Source organism: Halichondria panicea, chromosome 12 (assembly GCF_963675165.1).
Source record: "Halichondria panicea chromosome 12, odHalPani1.1, whole genome shotgun sequence".
Lineage (NCBI taxonomy): Eukaryota > Metazoa > Porifera > Demospongiae > Suberitida > Halichondriidae > Halichondria > Halichondria panicea.
Window position 1 is genome coordinate 522,154 of NC_087388.1, and position 17,897 is coordinate 540,050.

The 17,897-nt window shown below is 41.1% G+C and overlaps 6 protein-coding genes across 7 annotated transcripts in view; 1 reads left to right on the top strand and 5 right to left on the bottom strand.

Annotated features, from left to right (window-relative positions):
* Nucleotides 1-120: 120 nt before the first annotated feature.
* LOC135344885 (ras-related protein Rab-18-like) lies at nt 121-1,573 on the bottom strand. Of its 2 annotated transcripts, none has more exons than XM_064542178.1 (3): nt 1,439-1,573; nt 1,145-1,342; nt 121-778 (listed from the first exon to the last, which is right to left on the bottom strand). In XM_064542178.1, exons 2-3 carry the CDS (start codon nt 1,313-1,315, stop codon nt 320-322), a joined length of 630 nt encoding a protein of 209 aa, XP_064398248.1. In that variant the 5' UTR covers nt 1,316-1,342; nt 1,439-1,573; the 3' UTR covers nt 121-319. The 2 variants fall into 2 exon arrangements, with proteins under 2 accessions (XP_064398248.1, XP_064398249.1); XM_064542179.1 differs by having other exon boundaries at nt 1,145-1,315; nt 1,439-1,539.
* A 61-nt stretch (nt 1,574-1,634) lies between these two features.
* The window catches only part of LOC135344848 (lymphocyte-specific helicase-like), a 36,376-nt gene continuing 20,113 nt past the window's right edge, over nt 1,635-17,897 (top strand). The window contains exons 1-10 of the mRNA XM_064542137.1: nt 1,635-2,089; nt 2,200-2,364; nt 2,741-2,893; nt 2,993-3,095; nt 3,393-3,490; nt 3,673-3,855; nt 4,169-4,467; nt 4,785-4,910; nt 5,109-5,211; nt 5,480-5,581. Coding sequence (XP_064398207.1) covers nt 1,748-2,089; nt 2,200-2,364; nt 2,741-2,893; nt 2,993-3,095; nt 3,393-3,490; nt 3,673-3,855; nt 4,169-4,467; nt 4,785-4,910; nt 5,109-5,211; nt 5,480-5,581 — 1,674 coding nt within the window. The 5' untranslated portion in view covers nt 1,635-1,747. The remainder of the gene's footprint in view (nt 2,090-2,199; nt 2,365-2,740; nt 2,894-2,992; nt 3,096-3,392; nt 3,491-3,672; nt 3,856-4,168; nt 4,468-4,784; nt 4,911-5,108; nt 5,212-5,479; nt 5,582-17,897) is intronic.
* On the bottom strand, nt 5,975-7,559 carry LOC135344872 (TNF receptor-associated factor 5-like). Its single transcript, XM_064542164.1, has 2 exons — nt 7,388-7,559; nt 5,975-7,168 (listed from the first exon to the last, which is right to left on the bottom strand). The coding sequence occupies exons 1-2, from the start codon at nt 7,446-7,448 to the stop codon at nt 6,171-6,173; spliced, it is 1,059 nt and encodes a 352-aa protein (XP_064398234.1). The 5' UTR covers nt 7,449-7,559; the 3' UTR covers nt 5,975-6,170.
* On the bottom strand, nt 8,181-9,945 carry LOC135344859 (TNF receptor-associated factor 5-like). The gene is made up of 2 exons (XM_064542148.1): nt 9,533-9,945; nt 8,181-9,396 (listed from the first exon to the last, which is right to left on the bottom strand). Exons 1-2 carry the CDS (start codon nt 9,873-9,875, stop codon nt 8,339-8,341), a joined length of 1,401 nt encoding a protein of 466 aa, XP_064398218.1. The 5' UTR covers nt 9,876-9,945; the 3' UTR covers nt 8,181-8,338.
* LOC135344873 (TNF receptor-associated factor 4-like) lies at nt 12,432-14,063 on the bottom strand. Its single transcript, XM_064542165.1, has 2 exons — nt 13,742-14,063; nt 12,432-13,608 (listed from the first exon to the last, which is right to left on the bottom strand). The coding sequence occupies exons 1-2, from the start codon at nt 14,010-14,012 to the stop codon at nt 12,857-12,859; spliced, it is 1,023 nt and encodes a 340-aa protein (XP_064398235.1). The 5' UTR covers nt 14,013-14,063; the 3' UTR covers nt 12,432-12,856.
* On the bottom strand, nt 15,970-17,687 carry LOC135344864 (TNF receptor-associated factor 5-like). Its single transcript, XM_064542153.1, has 2 exons — nt 17,367-17,687; nt 15,970-17,249 (listed from the first exon to the last, which is right to left on the bottom strand). Exons 1-2 carry the CDS (start codon nt 17,608-17,610, stop codon nt 16,165-16,167), a joined length of 1,329 nt encoding a protein of 442 aa, XP_064398223.1. The 5' UTR covers nt 17,611-17,687; the 3' UTR covers nt 15,970-16,164.

The following is a 17,897-nucleotide window of genomic DNA, read 5'->3' on the forward strand; positions in this document are numbered from 1 at the left end:
CATTGTACTGAACAATGGGGTATGGTTGTACTCCATTGTGATCTGAAAGGGGCTATTAATTTAAGACTTTGGCATAGCTAGTGTGATGTACTACATGCACATATATGTAGTGAAAAGTGCTTGACAAGTCCAATAATTATAATCCATCAACAATTTTCATATGCAATTAAATAGAACAATGTGGTGTTTTATAATGCACTTACTGCAATGCTAGAGTACTTAAATAAAAAATAGAGTATAATTATAATAACGAAGGGGAATAGTCTCTCATTGCACAACTAAAAACATATACAGTGTCACACACCTCATACACAAGTTATCATTTGCAGCATCCACTCCCACTGCCTGAATCCTTTCCCTTGCCGTCTCTCAGACTAAGGACTGGCCCAACGTCCGTTTCACTCTTACCACTCGACACAATCTGTCTCGCTACGGCCACAAAAAGTTCATCAAAACCCTCTCCAGAGAGCGCAGATAGCTCAAAAATTAGCTCTGGCTTTATTCCACAATTTTCAGCCACTTCTCTAGCTCTTTGTTTGCTTACTAGCCTTTCGTCTAGATCGCTTTTATTTCCCGCTAAAGCACGGACAATATTCGTGTCCGTCTGAACGAATTCTAGTCTTTGAGGGCTCACACTGTCCGACCAGTCGTTGACGTTAGCAATGGATTCTTGGTTGCTTAGGGAGTACACGAAGATGACTGCACTAGCACTTCTGAAGTAACTGGGAGGGACAGTCCCTTCGAAGCGTTCCAGACCAGCTGTGTCGTGGAGAGTGAGCTGTGTGTGTGAGGTGTGTGTGAGGTGTGTGTGTGTGTGGGTGGGTTAAAACAACATAATTATGACTATGACATAAGCTAATTTGTACTAAAGTGGGCTATTTAAGTCAAAGCAAACCGTGAATAACAGCTTTGAGTGTGATAGGTCAACACTCAAACAGGAAATGGAGGGAGATCATAAAGCAAGCTGCCATTTTAACACTTATTATTTAAAACACACTCTTCTAATAGGATTCGCTCTATTACAAAGATTTCTGAAAAATTAGCCCGTTTGAAAAACCTACCACTGCACTTTGATCTAATCGCCAAATCGGTTAAAAGTTCAAATTATGGAAATCTTAAATTAAGTATTTATTTCAGCTCTCACCTCAACGAGTTCTCCGTCTACCATGATCTGCTTCTTGACCTCTATACTTCTCTTGACCCGCTCGTCAATGTCATCCGGGAATTCCCCTGTCTCAAAGCGTAGGAACATGGACGTCTTGCCAACATTGTAGTCTCCAATCATGACAACCTTGTGCTGGGGCATGGCAGCCATCTTGATGTAATATTGTGGCTAGGTGAGCTGAAAAAAGTCATGGACAATTAGCTACCATGCAATGTTTTGCAAACTAATTACAATCTACAACACCATTCAAGGTTGTACAAAGCTGCAGCTCACCTTTTAGTAGCTGTGTGTAGGAGCGTTGAATTTCAGTAGCTAGGTAGAATCTCCTGAGATGAATGTGATCTCAATGTCTTAGCATGACGTCTTGCTCACATTGCTAGCTTGACTAGGGGTGGGGGATTACCTCGGGGAATCCCCGTACAAGGGTCATTCGAAAGGGGAAATCCCTCAGCGAAAATTTCCTCATGACGTCATTTTAGTGGGGGTCAAATTCATTGGCTCAACAGCTGTCACTATTTTAGTCTCGTACCCAGCCACTTTTTTCCATTAAGAAGGAGGGTGTGACCAGAATAGCGTTTTTACATGTGCATGGAAATGGCAGACTCAATAACTGGACCTACAAATTCATTTTCTCTTCCCGAAGAAGCCAACACCTTTGAAGCTGGGAGGCTAAAAGAAATGGAAGATCAACCGTCCTCGATATGCAATGGTATGAATACTGACAAGATCGTAATGCCTGACAACGGGAATGGGGCCGATCAAACATGGAATGGAGACGGTTCTTGTGATAGGAGTGGGAGTAGTGGATCTCGTGAAGGAAGTGTGATTAGTGGAGGTGTGGTGACGGAGGCAATGTTACAAGAAGAGCAGCGTTTACTTATAGAGAAAGATTCAACTCAATCACGAAAAGAAATGCCAGGAGATGTAAGTACAGTTCATTACCATTTATAGGGTGTACACCAGATAATTAATTATGTGCGTGTTTTATGAATCCCCATACTTACGGGATCTCTCCCTCCGCCCACTCTCCACAGGTGCAGGACTTGCAGGACATGGTTGAGCAGCAGCGCTACAGTCGTCTCCTCCACCTCCTTCAGAGGTCCACCATCTACTCCAAGTTCCTCCTCCAGAGAATGGAGACACAGAACGAAGAGGACAAGAAGAAACAGGAGAAGAAATCCAAGAAAAAGAAAAGCAAGGTATAGTACCCACACCTTCCTCTGGTGGCTGGAGAAACTTGTCTCTGGTTATAATGGTTACTATTTTGGTTTTTTACCCTTCTACTACAAGTAGTACGGTACCCTACAATAATGACCACACAAACCCTCTGTGTACTCTACCTCCATTATATACACACTCTGATATTATACCCCTGGGACCTAAGTTTCACTTTACATTGTACAATAATTATATGGAATTAGAATAGAAAATACACACATTAGGACTATAATATTTTCCAGTGATTCATATGTATAATTAATTATGCACTTAAAATACCGTATACATGTTCTTTCCCTAGTACTGTTCAACTATTACAACTCCACTGATTCTGACCATGCTACACACTCCACATAGGACCCACCCCCTACCACACCCGGCAGGGTCACGAGGTCATCAGCTGAGGGAAAGTCCCCTGCAGCACCACCCCCCACAGAGAGCAAGAAGAAGGGCCACAAGAGAAAGGCCACTCATGACTCTTATAAGATTTCAGACTTTATGGATAGCCAGGTGAGAACAGCCATTAGTGCAGTAGTAATTTACTATACATAATGCCACAGGTAATACTATTAAATTTGTGATGCTAATGCTTGTCTGCTAATTCTGTAGGGGCAATTGAAGAAAATGAAGGTAGATGGTGGGGAGGGGGAAGCCCCCTTACCAGCACCAGCCCCCAAAGCAAAACCAGTTGAGGTGACCAAGAGCACTCGAAGTGAGACAGCTGCATGTACTGTGTGCATGCATACACTGTGTACTTACGCTGTATGATCAGCTATATATGCAGTATATTCTTTGATCGGCCATACTTTAATTCTGATGATCCAATCTCTTTCAGATATGATGCCATTGTATGCTTACACACTAATCTCAACTGTACATAGAGAGGCTATCTAGTTCTTCATGGTAATCCAATTTTGCAGTTTTCTGATGAGCAATAGAATGTTCCATTGCTCACAGCTAGCACACAGTAGACTAGTGCTAACTCAGTTGCTTCCCCTCTGACTCCCAGGGTCCTTCAAGGGTCAGACCATCTCCCCTCGGCAGCCTCCCCTACTCAGTGGCGGGGTCATGAGGTCATACCAACTAGACGGCATGGATTGGATCAAGGTGAGGCGCATTTGTAGTTTTTACATAAATACAGGAATTATCGTCATCCAACTTGAGATTTCTGCGTGCAAACTTTTAAAACTCACACCCATTAGATTATTATGGTAATTAAAATAACACTGACTTTTAATACGAATGACCGCACACACAATTCACTTCTCTTTCTCTCTTTGTTTCCTCAGCTGCTCTATGAGAACGGGGTGAATGGTATCCTAGGAGACGAGATGGGCCTCGGCAAGACTATCCAGTGCATATCAGTGATAGCGTACATGTTAGAGCAAGGAGTGACTGGTCCGTTCCTCGTGGCTGCCCCCCTCTCCACTGTGCCCAACTGGGTGGCAGAGTTCAAGAGGTTCGCTCCCAAGGTGAGTGGGGGAGGAGGATTGTGTAATATAATAATAATTTGTCTTAAGGCCCATTTTTAGTGAAGATACAGCATACCTGGGGTATACTTGCAGAGGTAGTATAATTATATACATGTAACTATTATGTATAGACTGTACATGTAGGTAAGACTGGATTGTTGAGTAAAATTACTGTATTTGTATTTATTGCAGGTACATGTGTGTGTGTGCAGTAATCAGTAGTTGGTTGCTAGCTGACTGTACCCACATGTGTCTATCGTAATGCATTTCTGTACATGCCTCTCTATTAAGTAAGCCCCCCCCCCCTCCACAGATCCCAGTGGTGCTCTACCACGGCTCAATGGCTGAGAGGGAAGAGTTACGCAAGACACTGTTCCTTACACAAGCAGAAATTGCCCAGAAAAACCAAAAAAAACAGAGCAAGAGGAAATCCAAGAGCATGAAGAAGCTACCCCCTAGTAACTCACACCTGCTACAACATGTGCAACCAGTGGTGGTGACTTCATATGAGATATGTATGAGAGATGTCAAGTTCCTACAGTTCAAGGGTTGGGCATATCTGGTGGTGGACGAGGGGCACCGCATTAAGAACCTCAATTGCAAGCTGATTAAGTGAGTGGGCGGGTGGTTGCTATAGACTACTGACCTCCTTAGTTTTTATTAGTTACCACTGCTCTCCTTTCATATAATTATGTGGAGTATGCTTGCTCAATGTTGGGGACCCAGCTAACTAATAAAGCATCTTTGGCCAGCCATAATTATAGCTACATGATTGTGATGATGTGGGCATACTGATCTAATTTGTGTACAACTTCGACTTTTTATCATTCCTCGTGGTGTACATGTACTGTATCCCACACTGTGCAAACCTGAGTCCTAATAGTACAATGTAACAAGTCCATTATCCCTCCCCCCCTTTCCCCGAACAGAGCCTTGAAGTCATATGATGCTTCCAACCGCCTCCTACTCACGGGGACTCCACTACAGAACAACCTGGCTGAGTTATGGTCTCTCCTCAACTTCCTTCTGCCTGACATCTTCAACGACCTCAACAGGTGAGTGGCAGATAATATTATTATTATTATGCACAATAATAATGCACATTCTACTGGACCTATTCTAAATTGTGGCCTTGCATACAGTGGTGTGAAGGATCTGTCTTAGTGGATGTTATTGTGGCCCTGTTTAATTTTCTACTAGCTGTGCTAAACTAAGTATGTGCCTCAGTTCACCCCACTCCTCTCCCCTCTCAGTTTCCAGTCATGGTTTGACTTTGCTAAAGGTGGTGAGGATGAGGTCAGAGAGAAGATCATAGCCCAGGAGAGGGAGCAGCATGTGCTCAAGACACTACATCAGGTATATAGAGCTTATCAGTAGCCAATCTTGTACTGTACACACTACTAACCATGCATGAAACCACAGTTGATATAAGTGATAGCAACAAACTCCCTAGGAATTGAAAATTTCACACTCCATTAGCTGTGCTATGTTGTTAGGCTGTGTATAGACATCTAGTATATCTATTTAGTTCGTAGCATTTATTGAGCATCAGTTTTTTGCAATGCCTCCATAGCAGACATTATGTAGCAGACATTATGTTTCAACCCCCTCCCTTCCCCCTCAGATCCTCACTCCATTCCTCCTGCGTCGACTCAAGACTGACGTGGAGTACTCCCTACCTCCTAAGAAGGAGATCCTAGTCTATGCCCCACTCACTCAACACCAGGTACATGTAGTGTACCATACGTATTACTGCGAGCAAAAATTAAAAATAGACAGAAATTAATTTTGACATGTACAATCTAACTTTTGTGGATCTAACAGGCACAAAAAACTGGCATTAGTCTTATTTTGCAAAGCCTAGCACTCGCAAAGTCGTTGACGCTTGCAAAGTAGTAATATGGTTAAGGTTAGTTCAGTGAAACCTGTCTATAGCGGTTAGCCTAGTAAAGCCAATAGTGGCTGTAATAAAGAGATGGCCTGCTAATACAGGTTGAAACACATGCTGTATGGAGAGACGTTGGGCTTGACTGTATTATAGAGGGTGAACACAATAGACATGACACGTTTCACTCGTCTATAGGAATTAATGGGGTTTGATGTTGTTGTGATAAATCTGTTAGTACACGTGCAATGTTAGCATTGTACTCTATAACAAAATTGTTTGCGCTAGACTAACACAAATTATTGGTTGACTGTAAATAAAAACACCATATTTTCTAGACAATTTAAGATGTACATGTACGTTAACTTTGCTCAGCCTTTGTTCTAGTTACCACACACGATACTACATTATATTACAAGTTTTATAGATACTAGTCATCCTGGAGGTACTGACAGTTCTTGGTGGCGTTGTGTCCTAGGTCTCCGGGGCAGATGAATGCAGGTGCACCACTTACTTCGTTAGACCTCTCTCCATCGATTACTCTCTTGCTACAATCTAGTGTGCCATCATGTGTGTATGATTCACAATGATGGTTCTTATCCTCCAGCTGATTGAGTAGCTCAAACTTGATAGTACCTTTGAATGGGAACTTGAGTTGATCATCGTATTCTCCCCTCATTAGAAAAACCCCCACTGAGACATGCGTGCCTTTAAATTTCCCGTAACCATTTACATCAATGAAGATAAGCATTTTGTATCCTCTGGGATGGGTATAGAATGGGTCGCTGAAAAACTCGATATTGTTATCTTTTTTCTCTTTGAAAGAGGGCATCTTGAAGATAGAAATAGCACCAAGCTGATCCTTTATGTTAGAACAATGTAACTGTGTATTTAGTAGTGTGCATTGCTTCTTTAGCGTCAGCACTGTTGTCATGGCAATACAGAGGTGTGCATTGTCGTCATTCTCGTGTTCTTGGAGATCTTTTCGAAATGGCACCTTTTCGCACCCAAACTCACTGTATTTGCAGGCCACCACTTGATACTGGCAGGTGGAGAGATGGGTGTGTTTAGTTTCTCTTGGAAACGTTGTCTTGCAATGAGGAGCATTGGAACACTCAATGATTATCTTGGGACAGATCTTAATATGCTCTCCGGTGATATCTCCATACTCACCAGTCTCCTGGCAGTGGGGACAGCTGTACTGACGATGTGGACACTCGTCCTCAAGGTGCTTTTGGAGATCTTTACGAAACAATTGCGTTGCTTTAATCATTCTTTGATAAACTGTTATACACTCATTAGGGCAGGGCAGCTTGACATAGACACATGTCTGGAGGTGCTCGTCCACATGTTGTAGCTCACCCACACACTGACAGCCGTCGTTAAGATTGGTGCATTTAACTTTCAATGACTGGATGTCCCTATTGCCTGTATAAAGAGGGAGGAGTTTATGAAATCCAGCAATGTACACCTCACTCAAAAGCATCATGCTTAAATTTAATTTTTTACCAGTGTGCACATGTATATTTTCTCTTCTACACAAAATTATTGATTGTGACTGTTTCATGTCAATTTACTGAACACCTATATGCATACAGGACAAAGATACCTTATAATAGAGTGTGGGGGGGGGGGGCTTGCACTTACTCCTTTCATCTTTGAAGGTAGTTATAACTTTTCGACAGTTTGGGCACTTGTCATTTCTCATCTTACAGAGCTGGATTGAGCCATTTTACCAAAGCTGAAAGCCGTTGTGATATCCTTGTTACTACAGCTCCAATTAATCACATAATGTTAGGTGTGGCGCGCAACTATGCATTCATACTAATGATACAGAATTCATCAGGTGTGTCTGATATAATTATAGCCACTATATATCCTTTGAACTATCATAATTAGGGCACATTTTTGTGTGGGATGACGTTCAGTAGTAGTTGCCTGTAAGGTTTGGTTTGATTAAGCAAATTGCCACATTATGACGAGGGGTGGTGGTCAGTAGGTCCAGTTGGTAATTGTTTGACCGTATTCACGTAGTTCTATATGAATTGTGATTCAGATGGTAAATTTAATACATAACGTACCTGTAGGTGAAACCTGTCTATATAGCTGTCAGCCATAGTAAGCAACAGGCTCAGTGGTTGCAATAAAGAGGTGGCCTACTAATTTAACACAGGTCCAAACACGTGCTATGGAGACATTGAGGTCTATTAACCTGGCTGTATTATAGAGGGTGACCACAATAGACATTGTATCTAGGTACATGCATTTCTATATTAATGTGTGTGATATATATATAAGTAGAGGTTTGGTGGTGTTGCGATAAATCAGTGGAGCTATACTGTTAATCAGTTTAGTACACATGTAGTACTAGCTATTAACCTAGACTCCAGGCCCTTGGAATCGAGGCTAATATAGTACATGCAAGCTGGGTAGCATTAAGTAAGAGCATCTATTGTAAATAAAACACAAAATTAACTGTAGCAATTTAAGATGTACGTTAACTATACTGTATATTCAGCCTTCGTTCTAGTTACCACACGTGGTACAATGAGTATTATAGATAGTTGTGTACGGTTATTAGCTCTCTACAGTAGTTAGTTAGTTGGTGCATTGCAGCCATGGTTTGTAGGATGGCACATCAACGGAGATTCGAAACACTAGACAATCATCCTGGAGGTACTGATAGTTCTTGGTGGCGTTGTGTCCTAGGTCTCCGTGAGGGATGAATGCTTGCTTACCGCCTCCTTGGCTAGACCTCTCTCGATCAATTACTCTCTTAGTATCCGTGCTATCAAGCGTGTATGATTCACAATGGTGGTTCTTGTCCTCCAGCTGATTGAGTAGCTCAAACTTGATAGTGCCTTTGAATGGGAACTCGAGTTGATCATCGTATTCTCCCCTCATTAGATAAACCCACACTGAGACATGAGTGCCTTTATTATTCCCGTAACCATTTGCATCAATGTTGATGACTATTTTGTATCCTCTGGGGTGGGAAAAAAATGGATCGCTGAAAAATTCGATATTGTTTGTTTGTTTTTCTTTAAAAGAGAGCATCTTGAATATCGTAATAAGGCCTAGCTGATCCTTCATGTTAGAACAATGCAACTGTGTGTTTAGCATGCATTGTTTCCTTAGTGATAGTACTGTTGTCATGGCAATACGGAGGTGTGCATTGTCGTCGTTCTCGTGATTTTGGAGATCTTTTCTAAATGGTATCATTTCGCACCCAAACTCACTGTATTTGCAGGCCACCACTTGATACTGGCAGGTGGAGAGATGGGTGTGTTTAGTTTCTCTTGGAAACGTTGTCTTGCAGTGAGGAGCATTGGAACACTCAATGATTATCTTAGAACAGATCTTAATATGCTCTCCGGTGATATCTTGGTACTCACCAGTCTCCTGGCAGTGGGGACAGCTGTACTGACGACATGGACACTCGTTATTAAGGTGCTTTTGGAGGTCTTTACGAAACAATTGCGTTCCTCCGACATTTAACATTTGAACAATGCCTCCTCCACATCTATTGGGACAGCGCAGCTTGGCATAGTCACAGGTCTTGAGATGCTCGTCCACATATCGTAGCTCACCCACCCACTGACAGCCGTCGTTACGATTTGTGCATTTAACTTTCAATGACTGGATGTCCCTATTGCCTGTAGGGAAATACAAATTTCAGTATACGTACATGCACTTCCGTACTTTCAAAATTGTATAAATTATTTATGACCAGTTTGCTATTCATTTTATAATGTAAGTTTTACATAATTTACACTTTGTTCATCCACTTACTCCTTTCATCTTTGAAAGTAGTTATAACTTTTCGACAGTTTGGGCACTTGTCATTCGTTTCCTTATACTTGACGATACAGCTAGTACAGAATATTTTCCCACAGCCCCCGTCCCCATGTTGTTGAGGGTCCCTGGCCACACACAGGCAAATCAGACACTTGAGGTCATCAGAGGGCTCCTCCACAAACTGGTAGTCATAGCCTCCAGAGCTGGATCTAGCTACATCTTGAATGATTAAGTCGCTGATGTTGGGTACATCTAGAAAGCTAAAATCGCTGATGTAGTGGCTGGGGGGTACATCTTCATCAAAGTCATCGTCGCTGGTGTCGAGGATTGAGGCCATCGTAAGAACTTGATCTTGTCAGTCAACTAAGATCTGCACATGTCTAAATAGCACAAATCACATGATCCTAATGTGTGTGTAGCCACATCCTTTGACCAAGTAATTATATTCATGTTGAGGGCAAAAAATAGTAACATTCGGTATCATAAGGTTGATAAGCAAATGCTAAAAGAGGGTGGTGAAGCCAGTTCAATAACAGAAAGTGAAATTAAGAACATTAACGTACAGAAAGCGTATATTTCGAGGGTATATAAACTTTTGCAAAAAGACCGTTTGAAAGGTTTTCGTGGATTAAATGTTTGCTGAATAGCAGCCTTTTTGCAGCACGCATGCATGCATGTGATATTAAATTCGTAGGTATAAATGTTCGCAGTACATGCTTAAAAACTGCGAAAATAGACCCGCTATAAAAAACTAGAGCACTAAAGTGCAAACCCTCGGCTGGTGACATGATTATAAAGAAACCAGAAGACTGATATAATGCAGTGCATATAGTGATGTTGTTATCATCATCATGCATGACTTGCACAGCAACTCAGGAGCAATAAAACTAAACCAGACTGGAGGCATGCTAAAACATTTGAGAACAGGTAGTAGTACTATAAATATATGCACTGTGGATTAGGATCACAGCAAAGAAGCCTGGAATCTCATAGAAGTATGGCTCCAGGTCCTGCATGGATTCCAGTCAGTTAAAGCAAGCTTTCTACTTTAGTGACCCTGTTCCATTGTTCCTGGTATATACAGCTTTCTACTTTAGTGACCCTGTTCCATTGTTTCTGGACCTGGTACAGGATCACTTCAGTAACGCATGTGCAAGTTCTGTTCAAGCTACATTTTGCTCGCTTTTATTAGACAACGAAGCTTTAACACCGAAAGCTGCCACTATTAAAAGTACTGACTTGTTGTGTGGAGGCTACCCATGCTGTAAACGCAGTGCTAGAGCATCCAGGTAAGCAGACCCAGTCACAAGCTTCTTAGCTTTTGCTCGTTTTTATTCGACAACGAAGGTTTAACATGAAATTCTGCCACTATTAAAATTAATAACTTGTTGTATGAAGGCTATCCATGCTGTAAACGCAGTGCTGTGGCATCCAGGTGAGTAGATTCACCTGTCACAAACAAACAAACAAACAAACAAACAAACAAACAAACAAACCAAACGACTACTATAACCCGTGGCCGCCCACTCGCCTCGGGTTAATAATACAGTAGTCGATGCGGATGATAATCTGTTCTGTTTGGTTCATATAGCATTGGTTATACAGCTACAAAACTTTGTTACTCTATAGGGTTACAAAAATTATTCGTTCAATCACTAAAATCACTAATAAAACATTCTAAATCAACTGTATAAGATACATGTATGTTATCTATATTCAGCCTTCAAACTAGATATAGGTACAAGTATATATAGTGTGTATCTAGTTAGTGCATTGCAACCATGGTTTGTAGGATGGTACATCAACGGAGATTCGAAACACTAGACAATCATCCAGGAGGTACTGACAGTTCTTGGTGGCGTTGTGTCCTAAGTCTTTGTGAGAGATAAAAGCTTGCTCACCGCTTCCATTGCTAGACCTCTCTTCATTAATAACTCTCTTGCTACTATTTCGTGTACCATCATGTATGAATGACTCACAATGATGGTTCTTATCCTCCAGCTGATTGAGTAGCTCAAACTTGATAGTGCCTTTGAATGGGAACTCGAGTTGATCATCGTATTCTCCCCTCATTAGATAAACAAACACTGAGACATGAGTGCCTTCTTGTTCCTCGTAACCATTTGCATCAATGTTGTAACTACTTTGTATCCTCTGGGATAGGTATAGAATGGATCGCTGTTAAATTTGATATTGTTTGTTTGTTTTTCTTTAAAAGAGGGCATCTTGAATATCTCAATAAGGCCTAGCTGATTCTTCATGTTAGAACAATGTAACTGGACAATTTTCCCCGTAAAGTTTCCCATTAAACAGAAATTTTACCAGAAAAAATATCCTGAATAAGTAATCAGACAATATTAAAGTCATACACAGAGCTATATACCTAGCTAGCTAGAGACAGAGCTGTACGTTTGGTTGCAGCAGCTATTTCTTTCTGATAGAGTCTACAACGTAGACTTTCACGAAGGTTAGTAGCAGATGGGCGTGGCCTGTCCATATCCATAGAGGCTATTGTCAGCCTTCACTCCGTCCAGATGATCGTCATCCACACTGTTGCAGGCTTGTGAGTCTTTTGTTAACATAGTAGGCTAAGGGTAGCTATTAGAATACTATCAGATAGGCTAGAATCGAACTTCTATACCTACTTTCTTCAATCCACTTCCGTTCGTTGTGATGTCATTGTTTACTGAGCATTATACGATGATATCCAAATTACCCAGTTTCTGGGTAATAGGTAGCGCATGCGCAAACAGTCGATACCAGGCCCATCTTCAGTGCGGCCTGGAATCGAGGCTAGGTGCATTGTAGCCATGGCTTGTATGATGGTACATCAACGGAGATTCAAAACACTAGACAGTCATCCTGGAGGTATCATCTGTCTAAAAACAACACGTTCTCAAAATTAACCATTATAATAATTTTATGCGTTAACTATACTCAGCTTTCGTTCTACATGTAGTTACCACACACGATAATATAACGAGTTTGATATATACTTAATAGTGTGCATTTATTAGCATTGTAGCCATGGCTTGTAGGATGGTACATCAACGGAGATTTGAAACACTAGACAATCATCCTGGAGGTACTGACAGTTCTTGGTGGCGTTGAGTCCTAGGTCTTCGTGACGGATAAATGAAGACACACCGTTTCCATCGCTAGACCTCTCTCGATCGATTACTCTCTCGCTACCATCGTCTGTGCCATCATGTATGAATGACCTACAATGATGGTTCTTATCCTCCAGCTGATTGAGTAGCTCAAACTTGATAGTGCCTTTGAATGGGAACTCGAGTTGATCATCGTATTCTCCCCTCATTAGATATGCCACACTGAAACAATAGTGCCTTTGTTAGCCTTATAACCATTTGCATCAATGTTGATGACCATTTTATATCCTCTGGGGTTGGTATAGAATGGATCACTGTAAAATTCGATATTGTTTTCTTTTTTCTCTTTAAAAGAGGGCATCTTGAAGATAGAAGTAGCTCCTAGCTGATCCTTCATGTTAGAGCATTGTAATTGTGTATTTAATAGAATGGATTGTTTCTTTAGTGACAGTACCGTTGTCATAGCAATACGAAGATGTACCTTGTCATCATTCTCGTGTTTTTGGAGATCTTTTCGAAATGGTATCTTTTTGCACCCAAACTCACTGTATTTGCAAGCAATCTTTTGATACTGGCAGGTAGAGAGATGGGCGTCTTTAGTTTCTTGTGGAAATGTTGCCTTGCAGTGAGGAGTATTATAACACTGAATGACCATCTTGGGACAGATCTTAATATGCTCTCCAGTGGTATATCGATACTCATCAGTTTCCTGGCAGTGGGGACAGCTGTACTGACGACGTGGACACTCGTCTTTAAGATGCTTTTGGAGGTCTTTACGAAAGAATTGTGTTGCTTCAATAAGCACTATTTCACTGCCATCACCACAATCATTAGGGCAGGGCAGCTTGACATAGACACACGTGTTAGGGTGCTCGTCAACATGTCGTAGTTCACCCACCCATTGGCAGCCGTTGGTATGATTGGTGCATTTAACTTTCAATGACTGGATGTCCCTATTGCCTGAACATTTTAGAAAAGGAGTGAGGAGTTTTATGAAAATAATGACCAACATTTATAGGTTTAATTTTCTGTTCTACAAAAACATTTATATGTCATACAGCACAAAGATACCTTATAAAGTGCATCCACTTACTCCTTTCATCCTTGAAGGTAGTTATGACTTTTCGACAGTTTGGGCACTTGTCATTTATCATCATATACTGGTCGATACAGCTCTTACAGTAGATTTTCCCACAGCCCCCGTTCCCATGTTGTTGAGGGTCCCTGGCCACACACAGGCAAATCAGACACTTGAGGTTATCAGAGGGCTCCTCCACAAATTGGTAGTCATAGCCTCCAAATTTAGACTCTGATCTAGATACATCTAGGTCAATGATCTCGGATAGGTCGAGGATCTCGTCCATCTTATTTTTATTGTCTGTCAAAGATGCACATGGTTCAAGATGCACATATGGTGCAGCACATCACATGATCATACTACTGTGTGACCAAGTAATTATATTCATTTTTTGAGGGCGAACATTTGGTTTTAGGTTGATAAGCAAATGCGGATGGTGAAGCCAGTTCAAACAGAAAGTGAAATTAAGAACATTAACGTACAGAAAGTGGTTGTGGAGATACCGTATAGCGGGTATATTTCGAGGGTATATTTCGAGGGTATAATTATAAACTTTTGCGGAAAGACCGTTTGAAAGGTGAAAGCAGATTAAACGTTCGCTGAATAAGCAGTATATATATGTATGCATGTGATAATACATTCGTGGGTATAATTGTTCACGGACATGCTTAATCATCAAAAACTGCAAACATTTAAACCCTCAAAATATATATATATATACGCTATTATAATACAGTAGTTGATTAATTACTTGCTAGCCACTATATATACAATGTACGTGTACACGTTGCTATAGTTTGTCAGAACACATGTTTTTCACAGTCACTAAGTACATTGTAGTTTGTAGGACGGTACATTAGCAGAGATTCGAAACACTAGACAATCGTCCTGGAGGTACTGACAGTTCTTGATGGTGTTGTGTCCTAGGTCTCCGTGAGGAATGAATTAATCAAAGCCCTGGCCTTCACTATAAGGGTCTGCTTAATATTGATAGACTTGTGATGATAGTTGTTGTTTTCCAACTGATTTATTGTAACCGTTCCTTTGAAGGGGAACTCTAAAGCATCAAATTGCCCATCACTTGCCATGCATGTATACAAACACTGAGATGTGAGTACCCGTGCCCTCATCAACCCGTGCATGGACATCCACAACAACGGACATTTTATATCCTCCATTATGAGAATAGAAACGTGGACTCTCGTAAATATTAATCTTTCCAGTATATTCTGCCAGCTTAAATGTGAATGGTGCAATGTTGTTTCCTGTCTAATTATCTTTTACTTGTACACTTGTTGAGCAAACATTTATAAGCTGAGCTGGTGTGAAGATTTTAGTTCCCATATCTCTCTGACAGTTTGGGAAATCTCTGTTCTTTGTCTTATACTTGTCGATACAGCTCTTACAGTAGATTTTCCCACAGCCCCCGTCCCCATGTTGTTGAGGGTCCCTGGCCACACACAGGCAAATCAGACACTTGAGGTCATCAGAGGCCTCCTCCACAAACTGGTAGTCATAGCCATTAGATCTACATGTAGATGAACAGATAATCATGATAATTATGTCCAGATATACTTATAGGTCGCTTAACCTTTTGATGCTGCTCTCACTGCTCAACTCCATCTTGATATCGTGTTTAGTAATTTCAATAGCACTAATCACATGATTGTTACGCAACTAAAGTTCATAGTAGTTATAGGTCTCTTCATATTAGGTATGCAATTGTACTATCCTTTGACCAAGCATTTTTCCCCGGGGGTAATATTTACCTTTGGTATAGCCAGGATTGCATGATATAGGAGTATCCGACTCGCACGCACTTTCCATTCTACACTTTACTCTGTTAGTGATAACCATGAATGCTAAAAGGTGGTGCATGGAGTCAGTGGGGCATTCAGGTATTCACATAGTTTATAAGTAAGGTGATATATAGGTGATAGAACATAACATACTTGTAGTTAATGGTATTTATAATAATTTTTCAGAACAGCACATATGCATGTACACAGTTACTATAGGGTTTGGTTTTGTTGTGGTAAATCAGTGGGCTATTGTTAATCAGTTTAGTACATGTACTGCAAGCTGGGTAGCATTGCAGAGGAGGTCTAACAGGCGCCGGTGCAGCTCAAACAATTATAGCGTCTGATTACACTCAGCAAATAACATACAACGTGGGCAAATAATTATTGCTCAATCAAAGGCTAATTGCTTGAGCTGCACCGCACCTGCCATACCTCCTCTGATAGTAAGAGCATCACTCAATGTACTCGTTATCTGCGCTAGACTCACAAAAATTATTGGTTGTCTACAAACAACATGTTTAACAATTTAAGATGTATACATGTACGTTAACTATATATTCAGCTTTTGTTCTAGTTATTACATAATTATGATTGTAACGAGTTTGATAAGTACTCATAATAATGTGCATTTATTAGCTAGGTGCACAGTAACCATGGTTTGTAGGACGGCACATCAACGGAGATTCGAAACACTAGACAGTCATCCTGGAGGTACTGACAGTTCTTGGTGGCGTTGTGTTCTAGGTCTTCGTGAGGAATGAATGCAGGCTCACCTTCTGCAGTATCAGACCTCTCTCCATCGATTACTCTCTTGCTACCATCGTCTGTGCCATCATGTGTGTATGACTTACAATGATGATTCTTGTCCTCCAGCTGATTGAGTAGCTCAAACTTGATAGTGCCTTTGAACGGGAACTTGAGTTGATCATCGTATTCTCCCCTCATTAGATAAACCCACACTGAGACATGAGTGCCTTTATTATCCCCGTAACCATTCGCATCAATGCTGATGACCATTTTATATCCTCTGGGGTGGGTATAGAATGGATCACTGTTAAAGTCGATATTGTTTTCTTTTTTCTGTTTAAAAGAGGGCATCTTGAAAATAAAAGCAATACTTGACTGATTCGTCATGTTAGAACAATGTAATTGTGCATTTAGCATGCATTGTTTTTTTAGCGTCAGCACCGTTGTCATGGCAATACGGAGGTGTGCATTGTCGTCGTTCTCGTGATCTTGGAGATATTTTCGAAATGGCATCTTTTTGCACCCAAACTCACTGTATTTGCAAGCCACTTTTTGATGCTGGCAGGTGGAGAGATGGGCGTGTTTACTTTCTCGTGGAAACCTTGCCTTGCAGTGAGGAGTATTCGAACAACCAATGATCATCTTGGGACAAATCACAGTATGCTTTCCAGTGATATCTCGGTGCTCACTGATCTCCTGGCAGTGGGGACAGCTGTACTGACGACGTGGACACCTGTCCTCAAGATGCCTCTGGAGGTCTTTACGAAACAATTGTTCCTTTTCTCCTCTCAAACTGCTGGCAAACAAATCAAAAAGATTGGCTTTTTTTCCACCCCAACAATTGTTAGGGCAGGGCAGCTTGATATAGTCACATGTCTTGAGGTGCTCGTCCACATATCGTAGCTCACCCACCCACTGACAACCATCCTTAAGATTGATGCATTCAACTTTCAATGACTGGATGTCCCTAGTACCTGTAGGGAAATAAAATAATAATAGTTATGAACATAGTATACGTACATGTACCTATACTATGACCTGTTTGCTATTCATTTTACAATGTAAGTTTTACACTTTGTTCATCCACTTACTCCTTTCATCTTTGAAGGTAGTCATAACTTTCCGACAGTTTGGGCACTTGTTATTCGTCTTCTTGTGTTTATCGATACAGCTAGTACAGTAGATTTTCCCACAGCCCCCGTCCCCATGTTGTTGAGGGTCCCTGGCCACACACAGGCAAATCAGACACTTGAGGTCATCAGAGGGCTCCTCCACAAACTGGTAGTCATAGCCTCCAGAGCTGGATTGAGCCATTTTACCAAAGCTGAAAGCCATTGTGAGATCCTTGTTACTACAGCTCCAATTAATCACATGATGTTGGGTGTGGCGCGCAACTATGTATTCATACTAATGATACAGAATGTGTCTGATGTAATTATAGCCACTATCCTTTGAACTTTCATTTCTTATCATAATTAGGGCACATTTTTGTGTGGGATGACGTTCAGTAGTAGTTGCCTGTAAGGTTTGGTTTGATTAAGCAAATTGCTACATTGTGACGAGGGGTGGTGGTCAGTAGGTCCAGTTGGTAATTGTTTGACCGTAGTTCTATATGAATCGAT

Coding starts and splice junctions, on each gene's coding strand:
- LOC135344859 (XM_064542148.1), bottom strand. CDS start 9,875: ATGGCCTCAATCCTCGACACCAGCGACGATGACTTTGATGAAGATGTA. Junction 9,397..9,532: donor TACTTTCAAAGATGAAAGGA/GTAAGTGGATGA, acceptor ATTTCCCTACAG/GCAATAGGGACATCCAGTCA.
- LOC135344885 (XM_064542178.1), bottom strand. CDS start 1,315: ATGGCTGCCATGCCCCAGCACAAGGTTGTCATGATTGGAGACTACAAT. Junction 779..1,144: donor TAGACGGAGAACTCGTTGAG/GTGAGAGCTGAA, acceptor TCACACACACAG/CTCACTCTCCACGACACAGC.
- LOC135344873 (XM_064542165.1), bottom strand. CDS start 14,012: ATGGACGAGATCCTCGACCTATCCGAGATCATTGACCTAGATGTATCT. Junction 13,609..13,741: donor TACCTTCAAGGATGAAAGGA/GTAAGTGGATGC, acceptor TAAAATGTTCAG/GCAATAGGGACATCCAGTCA.
- LOC135344872 (XM_064542164.1), bottom strand. CDS start 7,448: ATGAGAAATGACAAGTGCCCAAACTGTCGAAAAGTTATAACTACCTTC. Junction 7,169..7,387: donor TACCTTCAAAGATGAAAGGA/GTAAGTGCAAGC, acceptor CTCTTTATACAG/GCAATAGGGACATCCAGTCA.
- LOC135344864 (XM_064542153.1), bottom strand. CDS start 17,610: ATGGCTTTCAGCTTTGGTAAAATGGCTCAATCCAGCTCTGGAGGCTAT. Junction 17,250..17,366: donor TACCTTCAAAGATGAAAGGA/GTAAGTGGATGA, acceptor ATTTCCCTACAG/GTACTAGGGACATCCAGTCA.